We start from the raw sequence: 19752 nt of genomic DNA, 5'->3' as shown, positions 1-19752 counted from the left end.
TTGAAGGCCGTCTTGATGTTTTTTTGTTTGTTTGTTTGTTTGTTTGTTTTTAGGGATTTCTTGTCAGATCTGTCCAGGGGGGCAGAAAAGCTGAAAAGCAGCAGGTGCTTCATGAAGTGCTTTGAGGAAAATCTACGGTAACTTTCAGCACAGATTCTTTTACATCTCGGAGGTGAATAAGTCAGAGTTGATTTGAACTCTTAAAGTTTTATTTTGACACTCTCGACCCCTGATTTATAAGGTTCCTTGTAATAAGTTGTAAACTGCATGAGCCTTCCAGAGTTTTGCTCGTTGGGTTGTTGAAGGTTTTTGTTGGTGATTTATTGAGAATAACTGACATGACAGCGGGCAGTAATGCGGCAGTGTGTTCATAAAATTCAATCCGCCACTCACAAGTACATGCGACATAAAACAAACACACACATTATGACTGAAAATGTTATTAAACATTTACCAAATCAATAATAAATGTGGTTTCCTGCCATAAAATGGGCCTGATTCTTATGAATAACTGCTTCCACAGAAATATCACCAACACTACTTTTGTAAACTGGAAAAGCAGTGATGAGGTGTTACATCATCTTCTGCTCTGGATAGAAGAAAAAAGAACTGGAAGAAAACATGAAAGAACTGGAGAAGATCAAAGAAAGTAATCCAGCAGAGGTGTGTCCCGTCCAGGGTCTACTTCACCTTTAACCCAGTGACCTCTGGGATAGGCTCCAGACCCCCACGACCCTTAACTGGAAAATTCATTCATTACAAGAGATATATATATATATATATATATATATATATCCTAAATTAACTTTTTTTTTTTATTAAACTTTCTTAAACACCCACCTGAAAATAAATTCATTTTGTGACCCATCCATCCATCAATCCATTTTCTTCCGCTTTATCCGGAGTCGGGTTGTAGGGGCAGCAGCTCAAGCAAAGCCACCCAGACCTCCCAATCCACACACACCTCCCCCAGCTCCTCCGGGGGAACCCCGAGGCGTTCCCAAGCCAGCCGAGAGACGTAGTCCCTCCAGCGTGTCCTGGGTCTTCCCCGGGGCCTCCTCCCAGTGGGACGTGCCTGGAACACCTCTCCAGCGAGGCGTCCAGGGGGCATCCAGAAAAGATGCCCCCACCTCAGCTGGCAAATTTCGACGTGAAGGAGCAGCGGTTCGACTCGGAGTCGAGCTGTTACCCCAGCACAGCATAAAAAGCAAAAAAGAGTTTTCACTTTTTTCTGGACTCTTCCATGTCTTACTTGAGACAGCGTCATCACTGTGCGCTGGAAGTCGTTGCATGACACTGATGTCAGTTTGAAAGTTTGCAGTCTGGGAGTTGATCACACAATTGTCCTAAAAGGGTTTATGTTGCCAGAGGTCAAGTTGAACCAAATTGTGCATACATGTCAGCAGGTTCTGGAATTGCTCTGGCAAGGTCAGTCAAAGGTCAATAATTCAGGTGAATGTCAAGGACACTGGGGTCAAAAATCTGTTTGAATTGCACCGTTTACCAGGAAATTCCATCTGAAACAAGGTGACCACGTCCTTTATGATGCTACAGATACGTGACCCGTCGGCCATGTCCACGGGTACCGCAGGCAGCTGACTTAGGACAAAATACTGAATAATTTAATGGTTTAAAGTCGTCTCTTCTGTCTCCAGCCACAGAAGCCTCTCAATCCTTCAGCTGTCTGGATGGCTTCACACATTAGTCTTGTTCTTGCATATTCATGCAGTTTTTGAGAACTGCAGTACCGTACAGTACCACACTATATTTCTTCATGGTGTCCGGGGATGTATCGTCAAAAGAAAACCAACTGTAAAAGTGATTATTTTAGTTGCTATACTTCATAAATTTATCTATATTTATGCATGCCATCATTTGGCTTTTAAGATTTTTATTTATGTCGACAGTTTACACTGTGGGATTAAAATACATCATTTAGAAATTAATATAAAAAGCCTGTTTGTTTTGTTTTCCATATTTGACATCATTACAAAATTCAGGTGTCTGACAGCACTTCATGCGTTGCACCTGCAGACTTTAACTGAAGTTTGTTTCAAGGACCATAAACCTTCTGACTGGTAAATAAATACACATTAGGTCACCACTGCCACCTAGTGGCCATCTGTTCATTCACATTTCTTGCAGTTAAAAAAAAAACCTTCTTATTTAGCAGCACAACATTCTCGAGGTCACTCAGGTTTCTTTATTTCATAACGTCACAGTTCAAACAAATACAGCACAGTACAGTCCTCCTCACACAGGTGTTGACATCCAGAAAGTCTTGGGGTTGATGCTCACACAGTGAAAGGTGCCACTTTTCCTCAGCAGGTGGTTTTACTGATAAGCTCCTCCCCTCTACTTAAATTCCAGGACATGAGTTTTTTGGTAACGCTAGAAGGTTTCAGGTTTTTAGACCAAGATTCCACATCAGACTAAAAAAATAACCGTGCTGTGAGCTGTTTTAAGGTTCCTGAACTCGCCAATTTGTATACAAATTAGTTGTTGAAATTTCCTGAATTTTCTCGTCCTTTAAGCACGATCAAGAACGTGCAAACACGTTGTCTCTGAGGTTTTGTTTTTGCATTGATCAGCACACATTCTGGGGATGTGAACCTCGTCTTCAAAAAAAAATCAATGAAAATGATGCAAACAAAAAGAGGGAAAAGTGAAAATTTTACCAACAGTAACATTAAATTGTTAAAATTAAGCACGAACCCCCCCCTCCCCCCACAAAATAGGTTAGTTGTGTATTGTTGAGTTAAAATAGTGTTAACAAAATACTAGTGGATTCTTATTTGTGGTACTTTAGAGAACATCATAAGGAAAATTTGACACTATGGGATGAAGTTCCAGAACCAAAAAGTAAAGTTTTAATTGCATTTTTTTTTAACCCTCTGCAAAATTTGCACGGTGATTCAGATGTCAGTTTTCTGCACTGGCAGCCTTAATGTCACATGGATGTTACTGTAACATGCAAAGAATGCATGGCGTAACGTCCCTGAAAACAGTACCAGGAGATAACCCCCCCAAAAATAAAATAAAATAGAACAGAAATGCCACAGGCGTAAGAGGTTTGAGGGAACCCTGTCAAACCTGAAGTGATTTATTATTGAAGCCCAACAATCGCTGCCATCTTGGCCTTTGACCTGAACTAAACAGGCTTAAACCACCTGAGATGGGTGGGCTACGTTTTAGACCTTTGGACTGGAGTTAGACGGGTCTAACGTCTGCTCCCAGAGTACACAACCTTTTTTAGTCTTTGACTAAAGTTTGAGTGGTAAACCTTCATCTCAGTCTGTATAACTTAATCCCTGATCAACTGCTGAGAGAAATCTGCTCCATCTTGGACCTTCATGTCCACTGCTGTTTAAGAAGAACCCCAAAGGTTTGAGAACTGCTGATTGAGCTCAACAAGTTATTGCACACGGACGGCTGTTCAGATCGTTCCGTTGGAGGACGATCATGACGTCGCTCATTCAGGTGTGGTCAAATGTTTACATACACCCATCTTGGACCTGAAGTGCAGGGCTTTTGATATTTTTGTTAGTTTTTAAAATGACAAATTACAAACAAAACCCTAACATTATTTTTGAGTCTGCCGTGCTCAGATTTTTCCCAGAGGGGAATAAATAACAAAACCCAAGATGGTCACCATGCCAATCTGAAATATCTTATACATACTGTCTTTATGATGTCATACACGTTTGTTTGTGCTAAAATCAGCACAGCTTTCGTCTGTATCAGGCGGTTACAGAAAGGTGAGTGCTGCTGATAAACGGTGTGATTCTTCTGCCAAAACCTGGAAACAGCCTCCATCTCACAGAGATGGTCAGTGTCTGAAGACATTGTGTGAGACATCAGGCAACAACTGCGCATACTGTAACATTAAAGAACCGCTGTCACAGAGCAGGAGGAGGAGGAGGAGGAGTTCCTATTTTACCAAGGTCACAGACTAGGAACTCATCTTACCTGGGAGTCAAACACACACGTCTGACTGAGGTGTGAGAAAAACAAACTGAATTCTATGTTCAGGACGGACTTTTTCTCTGATCCCATGAAATCATCAATGCTGCCATCTCACGATATTTGGTGCATCAGAAGTGCTGGTATCAGTGGAAGATCATCAGAGGATTAAATCAGCGCCTGACATGATGCAGCTTCCATAGCAAAAAGAAACAACATAGTTTCTCCTGCGGACCACAAAGTAAAAACAACAAGCACCTGCTCGCCTCTCTGACGGTCGCCCATGTGTCCGACAAACACTTCACAGGGACTGTGTCCATTACAGCATGCACGTTTCAGTCAGTGCATCACAGCGCCTGTGTGGCTCCTGGCTGTGGAGCTGAGGCGCGGCTTCAGAGAGGTAGGGGAGGCCGGTTTCCTGAGGGCCGCCGGGTTGGAAGTATGCAAAGCCGCTCGTTTCTTCCTCTTTGATTGTGCTTTGGTGTGATGGTGATGATGATGATGGTGGTGATGATGCTGTGGAGGAGGAGGGAAAGTGTCGCTTGGGGAGGTGGCAGGATGGCTGTCCTCTCTGCTGTTAGAGAGCACCGCTGAAGGGTCAGAGTTCACCGGCAGGTTGCCATCTGTCTGAGGTTTCCCCTGTGGACACGGCGTGGGCAGGAGAGGCGAGCGAGCAGCCGACTCCACCAGGCCTTTAGTTCCCTGTGTGCACTGAGGAGGAAGGACACAAAGGAGGAGAGGAAACAAGAAGTGATGACAGGAGCTAGTGGACAGAAAAGCAGAAGCAACGTGACGTGATGAAGCTAAAGAGGAAAGTCTCGAAGGGCGTTTCCTCAGAAATGGAAGTGACCGGTGAAGGCAGCCAAAGGCCCCACAGACATCAGGGTTCAGAACCTTATGACCACACAGACCCGCCGCCACGTGGCGGTAAGGCTCAGAGGATGACCCTCAGTGCGCCGCCAAACAGAAACAATGAGGTCAGTAAGTCCTCATGTACATTTCCACACTAAAAACTATCAATGTGGTTTTGTGGAACTGGCTAGTTACTTTTTGCAGCGTAAAAAGGCTAATTTTGCACCTCTTACTTTTATTTCTTATAGTTTCTCTGTAATGTTTTGGCCGTGGCAGCAGGAATAAGCCAGGGGCGGGCGCTCCAGGGGCAGGCGCGCGGGCTCTCCTTTTCTTTCTCTATACGTTTACCAAGCTCAAAGCTTCCTTTTCCTGTGCTAAGATTTTTTTTTTTTTCCTTCATCAGCCACTGCAGGACCCAGCAAAGTCCAGACATTTGTCCTCCTGGTGTTGACAGTGAGACGGCCACAGACACAGCAGATGCAGAAGGTTAAAGGTCAGACGGGGGATGTTTACCGACAGTGGGATATTTGAAAATAACAAACACACGGGGATGTGGTCGCAAAACACATGGACAAGTATTTATGAACATTTTACTTTCAAAAGCTGTGATATAGTATTTAAGATTTTGACAAAGGAAAACTACTCGTACTTAAAAAAATTAATATGTAAAAAACACACCCGATGGACAAAATGACAAATGATACAAAATGGTTTCATGGCAGCCGTTTCAAATGTGGCACTTTTTGTCGAGCAGCAGCTACTGTTTAGATACACAAATGTTTCTAAATGAACATTTCTTGGTTCAGAAATCCAAATGTATGGCAATCTGTGACTGTGTACAAAGGAGATGGCTGAGGGAAGCCACCAAAACACCCATGACAACACTGAAGTTACTACACTGAATTTTGCCTGACCAATCACAGCTTTGTGGTGCAGTGGGAAAGGGAAGCTCTTTGTCATGGCTGTCTTGGTGGCTTCCCTCACTCGTCATCTTCACATCACAACCTACTGTCACTGTAGTATCACAGATATTCTGTTCACTAAAATGTTCTTAAATCCATTTTCTGACTTGCCTAAAGTCAACTGGCTGTAAAAGTAATAATTTAGGAGAGTTATATTAAAGTGTGCGCACAATTACAGAATCCAGTATTTTGAGTTTCATTTTTTAAATTTAATTTAATTCATGTTTTAAATATGCATTTTCACCATAAGGTTCACAAGCTTAATTTACTTCCCATCTATGACAAAAATGTCACTCAAATTAGATATTAAGAGCCGAGGATTCGGCAGCTAAAGGAATAACGGTTCTATTCATCATAACGAACAAAGAAACCCAGCTCAGTTTAATGAAGTAAAAAATATATATATATACACACACATATCTCAATACCTGCAGATGTAACATTACTAAAGTTTTTTTAAATCCATCAGATGTAGTTAATTAATTCACTGATGTTATAATCATTACTCACAAAACACACCCAACTTTGTATGTTAAAGCCAAATGGGAGAAAGAGGGCGAGAAAATCATATCACAGAAACAACAGACAATGACATGAACGTTTCAGTAGAAGAACTGGATGGAGTTTAGTTGGAAACTCTAATAAGGTACTTTATTACGTCCTCTGAGGAATCCCGTTATGATTTCCCATGAAGAATCTAAATGAACATGATTATCCTGTTCTCTGGGACCGCTCTGCCACATGGCACCTTTTTTATGAGGGTACTTTCACATGTCGTGTATTCGTAGAGAACAAGTGTTTTGGAGTCATACCTGAACATTGGTTGGAAGGAGATAAATATTTATTAAATACACTGCTGCTGTTACTAAGAAACAGTACGTATTAATAAAAGGAGGACGACCTCAGCACGTTGAGCACAAACCTGAACTGTTTCTGTCATGATGGGAGACGTGAATTATCGATGTTATACAAATAATGAATGTTTATGAGTTCCCTCGTTGAGTTGAATGGTTTGTTCCAGCTTTCACCTCATGAAATATTCGTACCATTGAAAGAATGTAAAAACATTCATTATTTGTTTTATATAACAGCTAAAATAGATCATTGTCATTTGATATTTTATTAATTTATAAACAGAAAAGGGACTTACATTTTGGTGTTCCACTGTGACGTGGACAAGGATCCACTCAGCCGTTAAATAAAATGCACTGATTTTGTTTTTTTAAATGTATGTCAAGGAACAATGGGTTGTTTTTATTTTCCCTGAGTTTGGGCAAAAAAAGCTAAGAAGGGGGAACTCTGGACAAACGTTCATGGATGCTGTGTGCATGTATTTGAAACTCTGTTTTACATTAAAATGTTTGTGTCTCAAGTTTAAAATAACTAAATCTTAACTCCGTGAATGAAGACATTAAGGTGGTGGAGCTGTCTGTGTGCAAACATCATGCTGGCAGACATAAGGCTGAAGTTGCAAGAAACGGTCTCCATTTGTATTTGAAAAAGCAAAATGCTTCTGGTGCCCCCCCCCCCCCCCCCCCCCCCCCACCCAAACAGACAGACAGTGTAACACATCAGGTGCTTCACAGCCTCCACAGTCACAGTCTAAATGTCTTTGTCCCTACAGTCCTCCCAGAAAGCAGCTGATGCTTTCAAATCTTTGTAAAGAGACGTAAAAGACAAAATACTGCATGTAGATTATTTTTATGGCACTTCAGAGCGTCTTTAAAGGACTGCATTACGTGTGAATCCACTTACAGAAACGACTCCGCAGATCGTCCGTTTTATTGTTTTACGTGGCTTTTGGTGCTCTGATCACCTCAGAGGCTCATGATACAGACGCGTTCATCCGGTGCCCTTCAGTGTAATCAGCCACTGAGGTGACCGGCTGGAACAAAAACTTTGAAATGAACTGGTTTTAAAGTCTTACCCGTCGACATCAGATTAGAAATACGTAGATGTAAGATGCTGAACTTCAGTCAAAAAGTAACCCTGTCATTGGAGGGACTAACCCTCACACAACAGCCAGGCAGACGGCCGGTTAGTGGTCAGAGAACAAAGGTTCAGGCACGGGGGTGGGGGGGGGGTGTCCTGCAAGCCAAAAAACGAGTGGGAAAAGTCTTCCTACCACATTTATGTCTCTTTTAGCAGCTGGAGCAGGAAGCTCGATGTCTGCTCCTCCAGTCTGGTCTGAGTATTCAGCAGGCAGGAAACCTCGTCTGTCAATCAAACTGGGCAGAGGAGAAAGTGAAAGTCCTCCATCATTACACATGCAACTTCCTCCTTCAGGCTGACAATGAAGAATTATTGATCATGAACAGTAATCGGACAGACAAAAGTGGGAAACCATGCTGGACTGAAACAGGGCTCACACCCCCTGTTCACTCAGCTGACTGACCATGTCGAGCCGCGACTCGTAACTGTGGCCCAAAAAGTAACATGTGACACAGTCGGATTTTATTACCTCATTATGTCATCCACAAAAAACTCTCACATGGCCCCGATCTGCACCCATTCAGGTCATATCTGATTGAGTTGCAGCTCGGTGCAAATCAGTAAATTTCCCCCAACTGGGACTGAACCAGCTCTCAGACCGGACTGGTGCCAAGTTTACCATCATAGTTACATGTGGCATCACACACACACACACACACACACACACACACACACACACACACACACACACACACACAAGCAAGACAAGATGTCCAGTATACTGTGTGCTGTACACAAGGACAGGACATAAACAAAGGATCATTTTGTCAAGAGAAACTCTAAAAATGGCACGAATGGAACATCTGACACACCCTGTGAAACCAAATACACTTAATGACAGCTGCTGAAAGTCAGCTTCAGGGCTCACCTCGGAGGCATAGGGCCACACAGCACAGAACAACAGTTCCGAAAGATGTTTTTATGACTGTATGGGTTGGTGACATCTTCTCCAGTCTTCCCTGACCAAGAACCTTTAATCTGAAAAATACAAGATACATGATGGCGACTGCTAACAAAAAAAGGATTCATTTTTGTTTATTCATTTCAATATTCTCATTAGAAGTAAACCACTTAACAAAATCTTAGGATACATCTTTTTAATCAGTAAATTTTACACATAAAATGGTTGGACATAAGACTTAACTCCCTCCCATCTTATCTTCTAAAATGAAACTCAAATCTTACTATGGTTATTCTTGGCAGTCATATTATTATAAGACAATACTAACGTCTTCATTTGTGGTCAGGTTGGAAGCGACCAGGTATGTATGGAAGCCTGAGAGGCCCAAGATAGACCAGACTGAGAAGAAACAGATCACCACTTCCACTGCGGTGCAGCGGAGGTTAAGGAGCACGCCGTGGAGGAACACAGACGAAACAAATCAAACAAAAATCCTTCAAGGAACTCAGTCCACATGAAGCAAACAGGCAAGATTTCTGCTTCAAGATGCTCCTCATCTTGGGTATGCACAGTCGGTACAACATCACCCTCTGATCAGTATGCTTCATATGCTAATAATATTAATATTCTCCAAAGCATTTCTAAATACTCCGCCTCTGTGTAAGCCAGGGGGTCCTACTAGTGGTTAACTACCCAAATTACAGAGTCAAACAGTAAATATTGATTACCACAAACAGAATAACTACATTTATTATCAACTTAACTTGAAATGTCTTCAGTAGGATACTTGATTAATTTATGAGGCTATGAAGCTTGAGAAGTTTCAGTGTCTCGCTCAGGCAGTCCTTAAAGCAAAACAGTCAGGAACTGATCCAACAACCTTCGGTTAACAGACCTGAGCCACAGTCACTCCCGACAGGCAAATGAAGATTTGTAGCCCTAAAACAGGTGACTCACTGACTCTCTCTGTGTGTGTGTGTGTGTGTGTGTGTGTGTGTGTGTGTGTGTGTGTGTGTGTGTGTGTGTGTGTGTGTGTGTGTGCTTCGTAAAGACATTTTTGTGGAAAGGATATCTGCCTGGACTCTCCTGAAGAGCAGACACCAGGCCTTTTCCACCTTGAGCCCCTGAAAGAAGAAACAGTGGCAGAAAAAAAGAAATGCTGTCACAGCGTACAGATGACAGCCGAACATTCAAAATATGTCTCAGAGAAAACCGTGACATTTACTTATGTACATCAAAATGAATACCTCTTAAGACAGCGTGGAAGAGTCCAGAAATGCCTTATTTCCAGAGTAGAAGTTACAGGGTTTTGTTTTTTAACTACTTTAGGAAGCCCTGCGACTGAAACTGTTGCAGTTTATACAGTAGTGTTCAGAATAATAGTAGTGCTTTGTGACTAAAAATATTAATCCAGGTTTTGAGTATATTTCTTATTGTTACATGGGAAACAAGGTACCAGTAGATTCAGTAGATTCTCACAAATCCAACAAGACCAAGCATTCATGATATGCACACTCTTAAGGCTATGAAATTGGGCTATTAGTAAAAAAAAGTAGAAAAGGGGTTGTTCACAGTAATAGTAGCATCTGCTGTTGATGCTACAAACTCAAAACTATTATGTTCAAACTGCTTTTTTAGCAATCCTGTGAATCACTAAACTAGTATTTAGTTGTATAACCACAGTTTTTAATGATTTCTTCACATCTGCGAGGCATGGAGTCAACCAACTTGTGGCACCTTTCAGCTGTTATGCCACTCCAAGATTTTTTAACAACATTCCACAATTCATTCACATTTCTTGGTTTTGCTTCAGAAATGGCTTTTTTGATGTCACCCCACAAGTTCTCAATTGGATTTAGGCCCAGGGATTGGGCGGGGCACTCCAAAACATTAATTTTGTTGGTTTGGAACCAAGATTTTGCTGGTTTACTAGTGTGCTTGGGGTCATTGTTTTGTTGAAACACCCATTTCAAGGGCATGTCCTCTTCAGCATAAGGCAACATGACCTCTTCAAGTATTTTGACATATCCAAACTGATCCATGATACCTGGTATGCGATATATAGGCCCAACACCATAGTAGGAGAAACATGCCCATATCATGATGCTTGCACCACCATGCTTCACTGTCTTCACTGTGAACTGTGGCTTGAATTCAGAGTTTGGGGGTCGTCTCACAAACTGTCTGCGGCCCCTGGACCCAAAAAGAACAATTTTACTCTCATCAGTCCACAAAATATTCCTCCATTTCTCTTTAGGCCAGTTGATGTGTTCTTTGGCAAATTGTAACCTCTTCTGCACATGTCTTTTATTTAACAGAGGGACTTTGCGGGGGATTCTTTCAAATAAATTAGCTTCACACAGGCGTCTTCTAACACAGCACTTACAGGTAACTCCAGACTGTCTTTGATCATCCTGGAGCTGATCAATGGGTGAGCCTTTGCCATTCTGGTTATTCTTCTATCCATTTTCATGGTTGTTTTCAGTTTTCTTCCACGCGTCTCTGTTTTGTTTTGTTTTTTGTCCATTTTAAAGCATTGGAGATCATTGTAGATGAACAGCCTATAATTTTTTGCACCTGCGTATAAGTTTTCCCATCTCCAATCAACTTTTTAATCAAACTACGCTGTTCTTCTGAACAATGTCTTGAACGTCCCATTTTCCTCAGGCTTTCAAAGAGAAAAGCATGTTCAACAGGTGCTGGCTTCATCCTTAAATAGGGGACACCTGATTCACACCTGTTTGTTCCACAAAAGTGACGAACTCACTGACTGAATGCCACACTACTATTATTGTGAACACCCCCTTTTCTACTTTTTTTTTTTTTTACTAATAGCCCAATTTCATAGCCTTAAGAGTGTGCATATCATGAATGCTTGGGCTTGTTGGATTTGTGAGAATCTACTGAATCTACTGGTACCTTGTTTCCCATGTAACAATAAGAAATATACTCAAAACCTGGATTAATCTTTTTAGTCACATAGCACTACTATTATTCTGAACACTACTGTATACCCCCCCAAAAAAATCCCATATTCGTTTTTCAAAATAATAATTTTATTATTGTTATTATTATTATTATTATTCAAATTGGGCTTTCCCAACAACAAGCACTGAACAAAATAATTTCCAATAATAAAAAGCACACTACTATGCACAAAAATCCTAACTTAAAGAGCTGACAATACAGAAAAAGATGTGACGTGTTTTTCCCCTCTTTCTCTCTTCAAGAGGCATTTTTTCACAAATGCTGCTTATATGGTAAAATATGGCAATTCCATCAATTGTTTTGAATTGTCTGTGCTGTTTAAAGATGATTAATCTTTATGTATGTAAACTGGTGACGACATGAATATGTGACAAAGAATAAAAACTGGAAAAAATTCTTCTAACTCTATTACATAGTATTTTTAAATAACTTTATGTCGAAATAAAGTTGATTTTTCTAACTGGCCTAAATGGAATGTTAGATAAAATGGAATATGTGCAAAGAGGGAAAATTGACTTGCTTTTAGTCAAGGTGCATGTAAACTTACAGTATGTCCAAAACTGCAGTTACCTTCAGACAAAATGCGAATTTTAAATTTTTTAAAGCTGTACAGCTTTCAAAATTCACAAAACTGACAAAATTTAGTTTCTGCTCAAAGCTAAATATTAGAATTTCAGTTTATTATTGAAATGCATTATGAAATTACAGCTCATTTTAATCAACAGAACAAATTTATCGGGGGGGATTCCATAAAGAATAGTTAATTTGCTGTCTGCAGGAGGACGTACATATGTGCATGCATGAGGTTTTCAAGTTACCTTTGACCTCACGTGATGCACGTACAGGGGTTGTGCATGCTAACATCTGTAGGATGTCTTGTAAATCACTTCATAGGTTATATTTGGTTACAAAAATGGCATTTGTACATATAAATTATGTAGAAATGAGCTGTTTTTACACTGTTTCCACCATGTTGGAATACAGAGCAGCCAACTGATGTCACTATGCATCTGTAGCCTTGTGCTTCCCAGCATCTCTTGCACAAGTCAGGGGAAGCCCCCACATGATCTATGATAAATGGACTGCATTTATATAGCGCTTTTCCATCTGCATCAAACACTCAAAGTGCTTTACAATAATGCCTCACATTCACCCCGATGTGAGGCTGCTGCCATACAAGGTGCTCACTACACACCGGGAGCAACTAGAGGATTAAGGACCTGGCACAAGGGCCCTTAGTGATTTTCCGGTCAGTCTATGATGTCACAATCAGACTGTACAGGTTGCTGCCGTACGTCGTTCAAGGCAGTCTGTTGTTTTGAATTTTTTCCCCTTCAGGGGAATTATTTATTACTTTTTTCCTTGATAACTCATATTGTGATCATACTGGCAGTGTCATATTATGAAACCCATATTTAAAGGCTAATAAATAAAATTCTAGTGGTGCCAAAGAGAATTCTATTTATGACTTAAATCTTAAAAATTTGAAAGGCTGTACAGTCTTAAGAAAGGGAAAACAAATTTGTGTTGTGCAACATTAAAAAAATAAAGAAATATGAAATTGTGGCAACTGGACATACAAAGCTTACCATACTTTATGGCAAACAAACAGAAGACATTCTCAAAAATTTGATGCTATTTTGTGGACAGGTTTGTGCAAATTTAGTCAACCTTTAATGTAGTCATCATACAGTGGTCATAGAAAAAAAAGGTTCTAGACTGACTACAGTCACAAACGTTTCACCTTAGCAGACAGTTCTGATAGAGTAAAGCCCGGCCGTCTGGCACTCTGAGAGATAAACACTGAGAATTCCTGGCAGTCTGCAGTTGTGTTGACAGTTGCTATCGCTCAGATCCTGCCTCTTTATAACCGTCAAACATATACATGTGGAACACAGCAGTAAAACTCACTCATTGCTAGATGTGTAGTCACACAGCCGAAGATGAACGCCGTCAGGAAGGAGAGCGACACGATGAAGGTGTAGAAGAAACGATAGTTGCGCTTGCCAACACAGTTGCCCACCCAAGGGCAGTGATGATCAAATCGCTCTGCAAAGAAACCCACAGCAATGTGAGACCACAGATATTCTTCCCCATTTAAAACATCTGGCAAACATAAAATCTGAGACCTCAGTGAGGCAGCATGTCCAGGCTGTGTGGGTCTAACTGAGGTGTTTGGTTTGTGACCTTCACTCCTCAGTGATAAGTGTCAGTGTGTCCACAGCTCACCCACACAGTTGTCACACAGGCTGCAGTGGGAGGTTCGTGGAGGCCGAAACATCCTGCAGGTGAAGCAGTACTTCAGCTTCACCACCTGCTGGTTGATGAGGACTTCTTTGGTGCGTGGTGGAGGACGATAGCTGGTGTTTCCAGTGCTGTCTACAGAGGAGCAATGAGACCAAACGCACAATTCAGCTGACCTAATAAACCAAAAAATACTCATTTAATTCAGGTGACATTTAACAGAGGAGCAATGCTATGAATTACAACCACAAATCAAAAAAGTTTGGGGTGATTATAAAAAAAAAGTGGAGGGGGACCCCGCAGTGATCCTTACATGTAGTCTGACTTCTATTTAATCGCAGACCATATGAATGTAAGATATGTAGGGGTGGTGTCCAAGTGTACTTGTTTCCAGTGCGGAAGGTTCCTGGTTCAAACCCCATCCCCGCCCATTGTCTATGTAATGTGGAGTTGTGTTAAGAAGGGCATCCAGTGTAAAACTTATGCAAATCTAACTCAGATTTGCTGTAGCGACCCCGAAGGGACTTAGTTTTTATGAACCTAAGATGTTTTATGTCAACTTTTAACATTTAATTTGTTAATATCCATCCAGTCCTGCATTCAAGACCTGCAACACATTCCAAAAAAGTGGGGAGAGGATCAATTTATTCCAACTATAAGGAACAAATCATCACTTTTACAGCTAGTTTTCTTCCGATAAGTCAGTGGGTGGATACATAAACATTTCCAAGCCACAGAATACATCTTTATTTACATCAATCATTAAGAAATACAAATAGTACAGTCCTTGTATAGCATGTCAACATCTGGTAGGCAGTTCTCCTAAACTGACTGACCATCCTGGAAGGAGACTAGTGACAGACGCCACCAAGGCAACTGTGACACAATTATTTCATATTTATTTACTTATTTATTTAGCATTTTCCATATTTCTTCCAGGGAGCAGAAAACAAATCAGAAAAAGAAATAATCCAGCCCTTTTTCACTGTTTCAGATTTTAATCTAAGTACACTTAGAAAGTCAACAGGAGATGTCTGAAGAGACCTGATTAAACCACAGTAATACAGCAATAAGACTGATACAGCCACACTGGACTGGGACTCCATGTCAGAAATACAATCGTGACCTTGTCCATTTGACGGTTACGTATTCAGGACAAACTACTTCACTCACTCCCATATGAAATTAGATTAAAAGTACATCCAGAATGTTCGGTATAATTAAAGGGCTGCACAGTCCTTCACTCTCAGTCATTCTTAACGTATAACCAATTGCTTTTAATATTAATATAAGCAATCTCATGGAAACTGCTTTTTAACATTGCCTTTTTTAAAACTGTCTTTGTTTAAAAAAAAAAAAAGCTAAAATGGTTGAACAACAGCCTCAGGTGAGATTACATAAACGGCTTACATCATCCACGTTCAAGCTTCTGTCACATGTAGGCGTTTATAGAGTTCAAGCTACTGTAGATCGAGTTTAAAAGACTAAAGAAAGCTTCAGAAACCAAGGCTGGAGTGCTGCAAGCAACAGCTGATGGGCCTCTGAGTCACCGAAAAAAATAAAAAATAATTATTAGTCCATTTGCAAGCAAGAACTGTATGTGCTTCTGCAGAACCTGCCATGATTGACAGGTGTCAGTGGTCAGCAAGTGGCAGCACAGAATTTGATGTCTTCGTTTTGATATGGAAACCAGAAAAATGATTGAAACACAGGTGTCGCAAAGACTTTGAAATGTTGCAGACCAGTTTGCCATCATCCTGAGCCGCATGTTCTATCCATTCTTTAATTCCAGTATAAATGTCCTGTTCTGTGGTTTATTTCCTCTCAAAAGAGGCATCATATCCCCCACCCAAGGTTTCTAGCATCACTTGTTGGCTGACACTCACATGAAGGTGACCATCACATCCAGCAGGTGGCAGACACATCAATGGAATATTACATAGGCAAAACAAAGATGCTTTATCAAGTCCTCAGGAGCATCAAAGTTAACCACCTTCTACTTACTCCATCACCATTATCTCCTCTTTCAATATGGAAAGCTACAAGATGATAGCATTTATCATTTTTGAGTTACTGCTTATTCAAAAGTGGCTGCGATGGACTAAGATGGCAGTAACTTCATCAAGCCATGTGGAAAAAGGTCACATGATACCTGCTCAGCCATAGTAGCTGCTTGCATGCATTACAGAAAATCTTGGGTGAAAATATTTTGTGATTAAACACCCAAATTATCAAACTGGTCAACCTGTGAACGGAAGAGGCCAACAGGTCTGGTTTAGGTCCATAAGTAATTGGACATTGAAAATTTCTTTGTATTTTTGTCTCTGTACCCCCCCCACAGTGAAGCTGACATGAAACAACCCAGATGTGCTCACAGTGTCGACTTTCAACTTTAACTCAAGGAGCTTAAAAATCTCAACATTTGTTAGAATTTGTCTCATTTCTTTATAGAGATGTCAGATTTCAGACTGAGCCTGGATCCAGTTCAGACCTCAAATGGGACACAGTGTCGATGTGCTCTTGAGCAAGATGCTGAACCTTTAACCCACTCAGACATGTGCCAAACTGTCTCTGACCCAACAGCACAGAGAAAAAGAAGCACGAAGGCGCCGTCAGCTTCTTGAGATCTATTAAAGCCAGAAACTCTGATTCTTACCGATCTGTTTCTCAACTTCTGCTGCCTCGTCTGGCGTTGCTCTGGGCAGGATGCCTGGGTCGCTGAAGCTGGTGTGCAGCAGGGTGACCATCACAAACACAAACAGGACTCCTCCAATCAAAGGAATGCAGCCGGTCACATGTTTGACCAGGAAAGGACAGCTGCCATACAAAAGGAAAAAGAGAAACAATTAATTAATTAATTACCGTCTGTTTTGTTAAAGGAGCGGGGGCACCTTTGCTCAGGTACATGCATTAAAAGTGGGATCAGGTTTCAGTCCATGTTTAGTGCTTTTAATCCCTGAGGAAAAGACACATCAGAGAGAGTCTGTATATCCAAAGCAATCAAAACCTCTTAAACCATTCTAAAGTCAGTTTTAAGCAGAAATGAGACAATAATCGGTGAGTCTCTACTGATGCTTTGAAATGTCAGTGGACGCTCGTGCTCTGATCGCTTTCTCTGTCTTTTATGATGAAATAATGCTGAATTTATGTGGACACGATTGTTGTACAAAAGCTTCAAGTATCTGTCGCTGAGGTAGATGACGACTGGAGTCAGTTTGAAGCAGAAACGAGATGATAATCTCTGAACTGCGGCTAACACTCCGAAATGACGCATGTGCAGTGAAGGCAGGGCGGACCGACTTTTATGGGGGACCGTTCGGTCCGACACCGGGAACCGTACCAAGCGCACTAACCACTTGGCCACTACCCCTGCCTAAGCAGGATGGATCAGGCTGTAATCATGTTCACTTCTGCTCTAAATTTTAACATTTTAACATGAGCTTCTAGGAGAATGCTGCTGCGTTCAAAATCCTCAGACGGTTGGAGATTCCAACGTCTAGCTTGGGGAAAAATGCCTTTAACACTTCTGGGCCAGAATTTTCACTCGGAAGCTCGTGAGGATATTGAGCAGCCCCAGATATCAGAGTTGATGTCATAGCCACGGCAGTCGTGTTTACAGTTAATGAGACAACAATGTTGCTAATGTTGAAAATGCATCTTTAAAACTAATTTTTAATGTTACTGCTATATGTAATATATTCACATTCTGTGTACAAATTAGCTAAATTTCCAGCACCACACATCAGCAAAAACATCACTGGCGATTTAATTTAGGCCAAAAGCTAATGTCACCCTTGCTCTACAGCGATAGGCTAAATAGTAGGGGTGCTTGAAAAAAAAATAGATTCACATCCGAATCGCGATTCTTATTTCTTACGATTCTGAATCGATCTATAATATCCAAGAATCGATTTTTAAAAACCATTTGTTAAAACATTTTCTTGCTTACTCGCTGTGTGTACTGTTTGTCAGGCAATGGCTTCCATACTACAACGTCCCCGCGAGGGGAGGGTCCGGCGTAGAGTTCAGTGGCTGCAGCTTAGCACGGCGGACGAAGAGCTAATTCAGCCAGCACCGTCTTTGCTGAAGGCAAATGTTTTGAGCGCATTTTGGATTTTATTATTTGCTGCGTAAGAAGGAGCTTGACATGACTTATGCAGTGTGCAAAAATCTGCAAAATGAAAGTCAAGTACTTCAGAAACACTTCAAATCCGCAAGCCCACATACGACGCCATGACCCGGAGCTAAAAGAAGCGGAGCAGCAGTATCTGCTGACTACTGACCAGCGCTTCACTAAACTGCCAACCAACTCTGCACGAGCAAAGCAGATAAGTAAATTTACATCTAGAATCACTTGATTAACCTTGTAAAGCTGCATTTTCTTAAACAAACATTTTTAAGTAATATAACTATTTCTCAGAGCTCTCTGAATCAAAAATCAATTCTGAATTGAATCGTCACCCCAAGAATCGGAATCAAATTGAATCGTGAGTTGTTGGACGATTCACATCCGTACTAAATAGCTGATACATATTTGTCATTTTCTGGAAGTAAGGGCTTTTTTATGCCAGGTCTTTCCAAGCTCCCAAGGATTCTGAACACAACATGTGCTCTGTTATGGAGCCAGCCTCCAATGGCCAATCAAGGAACTGCAACTTTCTGTACTTTGGGGAGGGCCTCATCTGACGCTATTGAAGTTTACTGCTTGGTTTCAACACACCTATGTTTCAAACATTGTTCTGTAATCCACGTGACAAAAGGAATGCTGTGCCGCCACCTGCTGGATGGTTCCGGAATGTGCATCTGAGTCATATTACGGATTTCATATTTAAAGGCTACAGTCAACACAGGATCTGCTGCTTGTAACATGGCAACATAAAAAAGAGGATCTAGTGTGAATGCACTCACTCAAAAATAAAAAACAGTCCACTGGTGACCAGAATGAGGCCCACTGTGAGTGGGAGGACCCCACTCTGCCGGGCCCCGATGATCCGACCGTCGCAGTAGAAGCGGTTTTTTCCGGGGAAAACTTCCCACTTTCTCCGGGCTCTTTCCGTCTTCTTACCCTGACAGCACTCATTTCCAGGCTGAGCTGGACGGGTGGCGGCGGGTGTCGGGAGTGTCTGCGGGTCGATCTGCTGATACTCACAGCTTTTCATTCTTTATTTCTGCTTCTGTCGGACATCATCACCGACAGACAGCCGCAGTGACGTCACTCCGCCGGGGAAACGACATCATCATCCCCCCGGAATAAATAAATAAAGAGCCCGTACGGGCTTCACGGAGACGGCTGGACAAGCTGCTTCCCACCGGCACGCTTCAAGACGGGTCCTTTAAAGTCCGCGGTGTCCGTGTCCGAGTTAGCCTGTTAGCTGGAGCTGTTTAACATCAGTAAACACCGGCGCCAGGCAGCATCATGTGCACACGCCACATTTTACAAACCAGTGAGGAAATGTTCCGAAGCCCACCACGCTCATTTATAAATATAAAAATAAGAACTATATAATATTCAGGTTTACGCTTTACAATCCGTAACAGTCTCCTAGCGACGGCTAAGAGCAGCATCAAATGAGATGCCAAACACCGCGCAACAATCCGATCCATATCCGGTGATATGTCGGCTTCGAAATAAATGTTCGTTTTAGACCTTTTTTATTTTACGATGGGGAGATCCTCGTAATGGCATGTACTATATAGAAACTAACACACTCAATAAAGAATATGAATATATTTAATGCCTTGAAAGAATGATGTGTCTTTTAACTTATAAACCGTGGGTTTTATCTGGAAAAATTTCCAAGGTCAGATTTGTTGATTTCTTCCGAAATTATCACCGGAACACTTCAAAAT

General features: G+C 41.4%; 1 protein-coding gene across 1 annotated transcript; it reads right to left on the bottom strand.

The window, feature by feature from the left end:
- Nucleotides 1–2905: 2905 nt before the first annotated feature.
- On the bottom strand, nucleotides 2906–19485 carry zdhhc18b (zinc finger DHHC-type palmitoyltransferase 18b). The gene is made up of 9 exons (XM_034161260.1): nucleotides 18811–19485; nucleotides 16559–16719; nucleotides 13888–14037; nucleotides 13570–13707; nucleotides 9743–9794; nucleotides 8999–9101; nucleotides 8638–8747; nucleotides 7903–8005; nucleotides 2906–4674 (listed from the first exon to the last, which is right to left on the bottom strand). Exons 1-9 carry the CDS (start codon nucleotides 19059–19061, stop codon nucleotides 4303–4305), a joined length of 1440 nt encoding a protein of 479 aa, XP_034017151.1. The 5' UTR covers nucleotides 19062–19485; the 3' UTR covers nucleotides 2906–4302.
- Between the last annotated feature and the right edge of the window lie 267 nt (nucleotides 19486–19752).

The sequence above is a fragment of the Thalassophryne amazonica genome, chromosome 20 (assembly GCF_902500255.1).
Source record: "Thalassophryne amazonica chromosome 20, fThaAma1.1, whole genome shotgun sequence".
NCBI classification, from domain to species: Eukaryota; Metazoa; Chordata; class Actinopteri; order Batrachoidiformes; family Batrachoididae; genus Thalassophryne; species Thalassophryne amazonica.
This window is presented reverse-complemented; position numbering and strand designations above follow the sequence as displayed.

Bases quoted from the DNA above. Each gene is read 5' to 3' on its own strand.
- zdhhc18b (XM_034161260.1), bottom strand. From the start codon at position 19,061: ATGAAAAGCTGTGAGTATCAGCAGATCGACCCGCAGACACTCCCGACA. The intron at 16,720-18,810 runs GTGAGTGCATTC...TTTGTATGGCAG, and splicing joins GGACTGTTTTTTATTTTTGA to CTGTCCTTTCCTGGTCAAAC. The intron at 8,748-8,998 runs GTTAGTATTGTC...TGTATTTTTCAG, and splicing joins ACCTGACCACAAATGAAGAC to ATTAAAGGTTCTTGGTCAGG.